The sequence below is a fragment of the Neomonachus schauinslandi genome, chromosome 3, assembly GCF_002201575.2.
Source record: "Neomonachus schauinslandi chromosome 3, ASM220157v2, whole genome shotgun sequence".
Classification (NCBI taxonomy): domain Eukaryota; kingdom Metazoa; phylum Chordata; class Mammalia; order Carnivora; family Phocidae; genus Neomonachus; species Neomonachus schauinslandi.
This window is the reverse complement of record NC_058405.1, coordinates 43,867,951-43,878,169: the sequence shown is the minus strand read 5'-3', so window position 1 is coordinate 43,878,169 and position 10,219 is coordinate 43,867,951. Positions and strand designations below refer to the sequence as shown.

General features: G+C 37.3%; 1 protein-coding gene across 1 annotated transcript; it reads left to right on the top strand.

Moving 5' to 3' along the window:
• The first annotated feature begins 204 nt into the window (after positions 1 to 204).
• On the top strand, positions 205 to 1,097 carry LOC110587623 (bax inhibitor 1-like). The gene has a single exon (XM_044913167.1). It carries the CDS (start codon positions 280 to 282, stop codon positions 991 to 993), a length of 714 nt encoding a protein of 237 aa, XP_044769102.1. The 5' UTR covers positions 205 to 279; the 3' UTR covers positions 994 to 1,097.
• Positions 1,098 to 10,219: the final 9,122 nt, after the last annotated feature.

Genomic DNA, 10,219 nt, shown 5'->3' with positions numbered 1-10,219 from the left:
GATTTCTTTCTCTCTTTTTTTGAACATCCATGGCTATGACTCTGTGGTGTAAAAATAGACTTGTTAACTTACTCAATTTTTACATAACTTTTTAGGATTATATAAATAATGAATTTTATATTTCCACCTGCATATTAAGCATTTCTTCTCAGATATTAAATAGTGAGATCATACTTAACACATTTAAAACAAAATTCAGAGAAGCACATCCGGTGTTAGGAGAGCTGTGTAGGCTCCTGGGAGGCCGAGCGGAGGCTGTGTCCCACAGACTCTGGCATCATGAACATATTTGATCGGAAGATCAACTTCGATGCACTCTTAAAATTTTCCCACATAACCCCGTCGACACAGCAGCACCTGAAGAAGGTCTATGCCAATTTTGCCCTCTGTATGTTTGTGGCGGCCGCGGGGGCCTGTGTCCACGTGGTCACTCATTTCCTTCAGGCTGGCCTGCTCTCTGCCTTGGGCTCCCTGGGGTTGATGATTTGGCTGATGACAACACCTCAGAGCCATGAACCTGAGCAAAGAAGACTGGGACTTCTTGCTGGATTTGCTTTCCTTACAGGAGTTGGCCTAGGCCCTGCTCTGGAGCTGTGCATTGCCATCAACCCCAACATTCTTCCCACCACCTTCATGGGCACAGCAATGAGCTTCACCTGCTTCACCCTGAGCGCCCTGTATGCCAGGCGCTGGAGCTACCTCTTTCTGGGAGGTGTCTTGATGTCAGCCATGAGCCTGATGCTCTTGTCTTCCCTGGGGAAACTTTTCTTTGGATCCATTTGGCTTTTCCAGGCAAACCTGTATGTGGGGCTGGTGGTCATGTGTGGCTTTGTCCTTTTTGATACTCAACTCATTATTGAAAAGGCTGAAAATGGAGATAAGGATTATATCTGGCACTGCGTTGACCTCTTCTTAGATTTCATTACTCTCTTCAGAAAGCTCATGATGATCCTGGCTATGAATGAGAAGGACAAGAAGAAAGAGAAGAAGTGAAATGACCACGCAGCCTTTCCCATTTTGACCTCTCTCCCTCCACCCCTCATTTCCTCTTTGCACACATTGTAGGTGGTGTGTTCTGTGATAATGAACAGCATCAGAAAAAACCCCCCCCCCAAAAACCCCCAAAATTCATATTTTATAATAATGATCTCTAGCCCTACCTGCTCTATTACAATTAAGAACATTCTCCTAGTCATATATGTTCTATATCTTATCGACTTTTTCCCTTTTTTTTAAGTTTATTTTATTTTTTTAAAGATTTTATTTATATATTTGACAGAGAGAGCACAAGCAGGGGGAGCAGCAGGCAGAGGGAGAGGGAGAAGCAGGCTCCCCGCTGAGCAGGACCCTGGGATCATGATGTGAGCAGAAGGCAGACACCCGGGCATCCCAGAACTTTAACTTTTTAAAAATTTTCTTCTTTCTTGGCCAAAATATCCTTAGAACTATTTTTCATATTCATATCTTTTTATTAATAACAGTGTTACATACTCTCCTTACCTTTCCACTCTCCGTTTCAATTAATCCTATGTCCTAACTAGTTAAGAACTAATTTTCTAAAGCAAGACTTTGATCAAGTTGTATAAGATTGGTTGATAAATTTCTACTGACACTGGGCATTAATCCCAATGACGTAGTTATGCTTTAAAATATTCTGTAATCTGACTTTAACTTACATTTTTTGATTTAGCAATTCTACACATCAGAACTCTAGTCATTATTGTGCCATGTTCTTCAACTGAAACATCCTTGACTCCTCTGCTCACCTATTTTCTGTTCTGCGTTTGAAAGTCTGTGCCTTATAGGTCTGATTACCTTAATACAAAACAGCAGTAACAAAATCAAATATCTTCCAATTCAGACAGGTAATGGGGCCTGGTTTTTGAGAATGGAATGGTGTTGCCCTCAGCAAACATGAAAGAACAGGGACCTTCTCCAGCTCCACCAAAAACGTTCAATTCAATAATAACAAACCCAGCTGAACCACAAAAACACAGAAATGTTGCTTTGTCTACACAAAACTCATTAGCAAATTGGGTTTGGCTTGCAGAAGCAGTATAAAGCTATTTCCAGGTTTACTTGTCTTTAAGTTGTGGTGATGTTTATATGGTACCTGTCAAAGGTATGTTTTGTCCTTAAGAACGGAAAAAATGTACGAATTTTGGAAAGCAATGCGTAACTTCTGTTTTGTTTCTTACTTGGTTTTAGTATTGTCAGTGCATGGCATTATACAGTATGTGTGTAAATAGAGAATGTACTGATGGAGTTTTACAAAGATTGTATTTTAAAGATAAATGAACTTGAAAATTAGTTCTTATAAATGTGTATGGAGGTTAATTCTTTTTCTCCCGTGAATACAGGTACACATGTAGATATACAAATATATTGTTTTTGAGTGCAACATTTTCTTATTTTCATGAATGTTTCACTTAGTGCATGGTCAGTTTGGGAAAGAAAACATCCTGACTTTATTGTTTCATTCACTAGTATTTGACTTTGGACCGATGACTGAGAACTTAGGCCAAACATTTTCCTCTTTCTGTATTGCCCGATACTAGGACAGTTCTCCCATGTTACAAGGCATCAAAATCTTAGCTTCTTGGTCCAGTAAATACTTGCTCCTGAAAAAAATCTGTGAACCTGTAGTTTGTTCAATAAGAAATCCTATGTGAGAGGTTTGTCTTGGCACAGAAAATGTTTACAAAAATCTGAGGTTCAGTCCTCTCTAAATTATAAAGAATCAGTATAGTGAGACTGTAGTTTAAAATGTAGGCAAATTGAGGGATCTTATAAGGGGCACAACTAATTTACTTATAAATACCAATAATTTTATCAAATCTGTGCTAGAATATTTTAAAGAGTCGTGTTTATGACACCTTGCTTGAGAGATGAGGTAAAAGAACATCTGTTAGTTTGTGTATATCCTAAAATCCTGTTACCGTGATTGTTTTCACCCTGAGAAGGAGGAATCAGAAGTTAAATCAAGCGGGGCGCCTGTGTGGCTCAGTCGTTAAGCGTCTGCCTTCAGCTCAGGTCATGATCCCAGGGTCCTGGGATCGAGCCCCGCATCGGGCTCCCTGCTCCGCGGGGAAGCCTGCTTCTCCCTCTCCCACTCCTCCTGCTTGTGTTCCCTCTCTCGCTGTCTCTCTCTCTGTCAAATAAATAAATAAAATCTTAAAAAAAAAAAGAAGTTAAATCAAGCATGTCTTGGCGAAGAATTTATTATATATAAGAAATTAAGACATAATTATTTTCTGGATCATGAGACTGGCATACAAAGAACATTTTTAAATATTATTATCTTATCCTCTTTAAGTAAGGTAAAGCATATAGCCAATATTAATTAAGAATCCTCCTTCTAAGAACTAGTTTTAGCTTTGCATAAACCAACAGGAAGCAAGCTCCACTGTAGGCATAATCAACTAGAAGGCTCAAGCTCTGCCCAAATAGGCAGTAATGTGGTTGTGAAAAATCTTTCTAAAAGTACCAAACCTTTGTCTGGGCATGGGGCTGCTTTTGTGCTCATTTTGTCTGTTCACATATTGTCTTGAGATAGAGTTCCACTCCATCACTTACCCCTTAAAAATAAAAGCAACTGCAAATGGAAGGTACATCAGCAGAAAGTTATGGTCCAGCCGAGGTATATAACATTAAGTCCCCTGCACTGTTTTCACTGAAGGAAATTAACTGGGTTGCCTTGTAAAAAGCACACAGAGGAGTTGGCCACTCATAGTTTAAGCTGCTTCTCTTTTGTGTTCTGCTTCCATTTAAACTGGACTCTCTCCATTTTTTATTTTTAATGCTGAATGAGTGTTAAAAATAACTCAGTTTGGTTAAACAACATGGATGACTTAGGGAAGAGTGAAGTAATTCTTCCTTTTTATTCAGGCATCTCTTGCTTGCTCAGAAAAGTCATTTTGAGATGCTGCCACCTCCTTACTAGGTGAGTTACTAAATAGACCACATTATCCATTCACATTCCCAATCATGAATTCACTTATTACCTAATTTATCCATCACCTATTTCTGATTTATTCAACTAATTAGGTACCATCTCTATGTTTTCACTGCTCTAGGTTTTATTGTGTCACTCTCGAGTATTTTTCTATAAACATTAATACCATAGTCAACCTGACTTGGGAGTGTGACAATTTCTTGGGTTTTCCAGTACAGTTCTTGAAGAAACTTATTTTAAAGATCTTACAAATTCCTTCCCGGATGGAGAGGGAGCATATTGACTCTTAAAGAAATGAACCCATTCCATACACAAAAACTAGGCCTCGCTATTATGCATTGGCTTAGTGTTGGGCTAGATTTCTTCCCCACTCCACATTCAATCTAGTCATTTTGTGTGACAATACGCTAAATGATAAATCGGTTACCCTCTACATACTACTTTTTGTGTTTTCCGTGCAAATTACTCCCAAATCATGATGACTCATGGAAAGGGCCCTGCGGTATACATGGTACAGTGTTAAACCAACTATTTCTGGATTCACTCTGGTAACAAAGATCAAAAATGGGGAAACAACACCAATTATTCTGCCTGACCTGACAAGTGCTCATTTTGGAATGCAGAACTTGATTTTGTTACACAAAGAGAAAAGCAGAGTTTATATAGGGATTATAATAATAATTTAGAAGAAAGTAGAAGGATTAATAATGCAACAGAATAAAACTAACTGCTAGTAGTTATTATAAAGCTTCTGGAAGGTTGGCTCTACATTAAAAACAGTAGTAATCCAAATGTATCATTCAGAGCTATATAAATCACCATAGGGTGGTTTGATTTTATTTAGAAATTTACACTGCATATTTGACCTAAATTCTAGAAAATCTTTTAATATATTGTTTTAAAAATTGGGGGTTCTTGGACCTTCCAACCTAGAATTTATCCTGGAAACTCAAATCTCCGAATACCTTATCTTTGCTGCTGTAAAGCGTGTTTTCTCTTTCTCATTTAGATATTATAAAAGTGGAGAGTAAGAATTACATTTTCTGAGGGCTGTTAAGATAATTTTCTTTGTTTCGAATAGAAGAAAAATTCTTAAAGGGTTATTTATTCTATCCTACATATTTTTCAGATACTGGAAGGGATGCTGGAAAGAAAAGCAAAAGGGGATTCTGAAACATCTCTGGCACAATTTCAACTCTGCTATAGATAAATTTAACATTATTCTAGAATTGTCATTCTGAAGCTTTCATAGATTTATATATTCACAAAAGTCAACCCAGTCTGAATATTGCCCATTTTGTCTCTTTGGAACTATAATTAAAAAATCCCTTAGTGATGATTTTTAAAACATCATTAATACAGATGGTAGGTACACTTATAATGAGGATAGTGTATACATTTGTCTAATTACAATGTTGTACATCTCAAAACTAATGTAACATTGTCTGTCAACTATATTCAAATAAAAAAATAAATCATTGATAGTCATTAAATCAAAATTCCAACTAATAAAAATAATTTTACCTGGTAGAAGTGTTATCAGGTAAGAAATACATTCATATCATTAGTATTTAGCTGCAAATACAAAATTAAATATTGTATGCTTTCAACAAACAAAATTAATAAAACTCTGACCATATCATATTAGTAATTCAATGAGTTGATATGTTGAGTTGAACTCATAGTGGACTACTATGTATAATAGTAGTCAAAATATCTGCTAATTAGCAGATAGTTGTGGCAAAAACATTGCCAAAAAAAAGACTAAGAATATACTGAAACTTGTATAATCTCATATATTATTAATATTTTGTGGCATTTATAGATAGAGACAGTTCTTGCTTTTCAAACTCTTCAGAAGAGTCCTAGAAATGACTAAAATTCCTGTTATGGAAATACGGAAATAAAATAAATATATGTCAGTTTGGCAAATTAAATATAATTCATTGCATGAATAAAAATCTGTTGCAGAATAATAATATATTCTATATAACAGATGTCTTTTTTTAATTGTAATGCTCAAGGGGTTCACATTTCTGCTGATATGGCCCACAGTTTGGTACATGAGTGGGGGGCGGGGAATGAAGGAATCAAGATACTGAGAACAGAATACCAAGAGAACATGAGAGAGACTGAACTTTTAGAGATGTTCTAAATGAGGGAGAGAATGAACTTTTAGAGATTGTGTGGGGCTAGTTATTAGGTGAGGCATCGGGACTGTCTAAGAGTTATAGTGGGTCTATTGTAAAACCCCCTTAAATGTTTATGGAAGAATTTAGATTAAATATTGGATATTCTTGTTTGGCCTCAGATTCTTTAAAAGCAGCTCTGATCTGGGACTGAACTGCACAGCATTTTACCCTTTAGAGAATTTGATCACCATAAAGAGTGCTGTCATTATTGTCTTGTCAAGGTGGTGATTTGTCCACAGGTAACAGAATCTTCTGGAAATAAAACTTTGTCAAGGTGTATTTGTTTGTTGAGGTCAAATAGAAGGAGTTTGTACAACAGTTATTTTTCTATATCCTGAGATCTTCCTGTGGATAATATATGGATATGTGGATACAACGACTATAAAAAAAAAAACACCCAAATTTTAGAATCTTCAAACAATGAGCATTTATTTCTTATTCCTGTAGAAGCACAACGTGAATGTTTGTAGTCAGCTGGATGTCCTGTGACATAGTTCAAAGAATGGTCTATTTCTATTTTTGGTTTTGCCGGACTCTATGATCTTGGAGTCTTTGGCTTCTATGCAGGTGACAAGTCAGGAGGCGATGGAGGAAATCTTCTTAGAACATCAGACCTGGATGTGCCACACCATTTCCATTCATGTTCTATTAAGAAATAGTTATATGGTTTTACCAAGATAAAAGGGAGACTTGGATGCATAGTCCCAGTTTTAGGCAGTTCCCATCAGCAAATGCCCACCCTGACAAGGGTCAGCAGTTTGTTGAGGGAACTTCTCCATACCTAACAGTGCCATATGCTTCTTCTACTTTTATGAGACTTTTAAATGTAAATGTATTGTGATGATCTAAGTTTAGCTATTTTAATAACTTTCATGGCAGCCTGGCTGGCTCAGTCGGTAGAGCATGGGACTCTTGATCTCAGGGCCATGAGTTCAAGTCCCACACTGGGCATGGAGCCTACTTTAAAAAAAAATACACCTTCATGAAACTAGTATTAGAGTCCAGAAAGAAATTTGATTTTACTTCTCAGCAGTAGACCTGAATAGTTTTGAACCAAATCACAGTCTCTGGTGGAAGGTCCATCAGGGGAGCTTCTAAGGCTTCCAGATATTCTGCCAGAAGCACTCTTAAACCCATTTTCAAAATTGTTTATGTGGAAATTGTCTTTTACTCATTTAATTTTGCCTGTCCTCCAAGCTCTAATACATTACTCAAGTAGTTTTATTAGATTTAAACTCAAATACAAATTTATTTAGTGTTTAGAATGCTCCGCTTCAGAGGTCCCCAAATCCATCCTCATGGTTAGTGATTCACTAGATGGACTTAGAGCTAAAGTATATTTTAGTGAAAAGATAATATGACAACATTAGCAAGAAGAAGAGACATAGGACACACAGGATGTGTAGCAATCCATATACAGGTTTTCTTCTTCCTGTGATGGGGCAAATTAAGTATGACCCTTTCTTCAGCAGTGAAAAGTGCAATAAAATGTGTGCAATATTTCTTACCAAGGAAGCTCATTAGAGACTGAGCACCCGAGGTTTTATTGTGCTGATCACATAGATACTCTGTCCCTAGTATGTTCAAAATTCCAGGGGCAGTTGGGTGGCTCAGTCAGTTAAGTGGCTGCCTTCAGCTCAGGTCATGATCCCAGAGTCCCAGGATCGAGTCCTGCATTGGGTTCCCTGCTCAGTGGGGAGTCTGCTTCTCCCTCTGCTTCTCACCCCGCTCTCATCCTCTCTGTCAGTCTCTCTCTCAAAATAAAATAAAATAAAATAAAATAAAATAAAAATTCCAGATTCCAAGAAGGAAAACAGGTGTTTACCATAAATCGCATTATTTGTGCAGTTTACACACAGTGATTTACCTTTAATCAGTTAGGGAACAGGTCAAAAGCTAAGTCCCCAGACACCAGACAATGGCCAACCTTATAAGCAAGCCCTTATAAAAATAGCAGTTTCACATCTGCTGTGTTAACTCCTTCTGAACAGTCACCAAAATGTTAATATGTTTTATCTTATTAAAGATGGTCCTCTTCAATTAAGACAATTTGTGTAAAGGAAAGGAAATTTGAGGTAAAGGGAACTGATGTGTTTTGAGTCCCAAGGGTGTATCAGAGTCTTGACTAGGAACTTTAAGTATATGAACTCAAGGAAGTTAAGGATTTTGCCTGTGGCCATGTGACTAATGAAGAATCAGGGAGATGAAACTGAAAGCCAGGATTGGAAGATTTTGGACTACACCTTTGTGCTTTTTTTTCAAAGTACTTAGGAAAGGCCCTATATCTGCACTGTCCAATATAATAGCCAGTGGCCACATGTGACTATTAAACCCTTGAAGTGTGGTTGGTCCCAGTTAAGATGTTCTGTAAGTGTACCTACACACCAGATTTTGAAAACTTAGCATTGGAAAAAAAAGAGTATAATGTATCCCATTAGTAATTTTTAATAATTTAAAAATATTTTGAAATTGAATATCCTTGGAGATAATGTTTTGACTACATTGGTTTAATTAAGTCATATGAGTCAATACTTATATTCATTTTCTATTGTTGCTGTAACAAAGTGCCACAAATTTAGTGGCTTAGAAAGAGGAATTGTTTATCCTATAGTTCTATAGGTCAGTCTGACATGGGTCTTACTAGGGCAAACTCAAGGTGTTGGGCGGGCTTAGTTTCTTTCTGGAGGCTGTGTATGAAAATCTGTTTGTCTTCTCCAGGTTCTAGAGGCTGCCTACACTCCTTGGCTCATGGCAGCTTTCCCCCTTGTTGTAAGCCAGTGTGCTTTCATCTCTCTGACCATTCTTTTATGGTCACATCTCCTTTTCTCTAATACAGCTGGGAAGGTTCACCACTTTTTTTTTTTTTAAAGATTTTATTTATTTATCTGACAGAGAGAGAGAGAGAAAGCAGGAACACAGCGGGGGTGTGGGAGAGGGAGAAGCAGGCTTCCCGCCATGTGGGGAGCCCAATGCAGGGCTTGATCCCAGGACACTGGGATCATGACCTGAGCCGAAGGCAGATGCTTAACCTGGGGCACCCAGGCGCCCCAGGTTCACCACTTTTAAAGACCCATGTGATTATATTGGATCTTCCTTCATAACCTACAGTACTTCTCCCTCCCCAAGGCCCTTAGCTTTAATCACATCTAAAAAGTCTCATCTACCATGGAAGGTGATATATTCACAGCTTCAGGAAATTAGGATGTGCATATCTTTTGGAGACTATTATTCTACCTACCACAGTATTTAAATCAGTAGTTCGCAACATAAATTTGTTAATGTAAATTAATATTTCTCAAAATATGGAAACCCAGAGCAACACTGTTTATGTTACCTGGGAACCTGTTGAATCCAAAACTATAGAGGTAGGTCCGGCAAATTATGTGTTTACGAGCCTTCCAGGTGTTTCTAATATATAATAAAGTTTGAGAAATTGTAAACGATCCTTATACTTAGCAACCTTCTAGGAGTTAGCTATAGCTGAGTTTGAGGTAATCCAATTACTTTTCAATAGGAAACCCACTACAGCTGGGTAGCCATCGTAGGAATCAGAGAAGATCAATGTGCAAGTGCTTATTAAAGCTGAATGTCTGAGTATCCCTGTTATCATGAAATTTTCAGAGACAGTTGGAAACACCTGAAAAAGTCATCATCTCCAATTGCAGCTTAGAGAGTTATTGAACGTAGGCTTTCAAAGAGGAGTGAGATAAAAATAATATATTCCATAAATTGCATTTTAAATCTATTTCAGAAGAAAATGATTTCCTGAAGCTGGTGACAACTAGTATTATGAATCACAGTAATTTGAAGAAGCCACTTCTCCTTTTAATCCATTTCTATTTTGCACTCTCCAACCAACCACTTAAGTGTTTATTCACATCAACACTAAGACTGTCACTGAGTGGGTGGTATATAGAGGATATGGAACAGTTGCTGCCTTTGAAAAACTGAAAATATTGGATGGAAGATATGACTAATATGTAATAAAAGACAATATTTTAAGATAGTATCCTGCAGCATATAACTGTCTCAGATAAAATGTTTACTTGGTAATATAATTGAAGTGATTGTC

Bases quoted from the DNA above. Each gene is read 5' to 3' on its own strand.
- LOC110587623 (XM_044913167.1), top strand. From the start codon at position 280: ATGAACATATTTGATCGGAAGATCAACTTCGATGCACTCTTAAAATTT.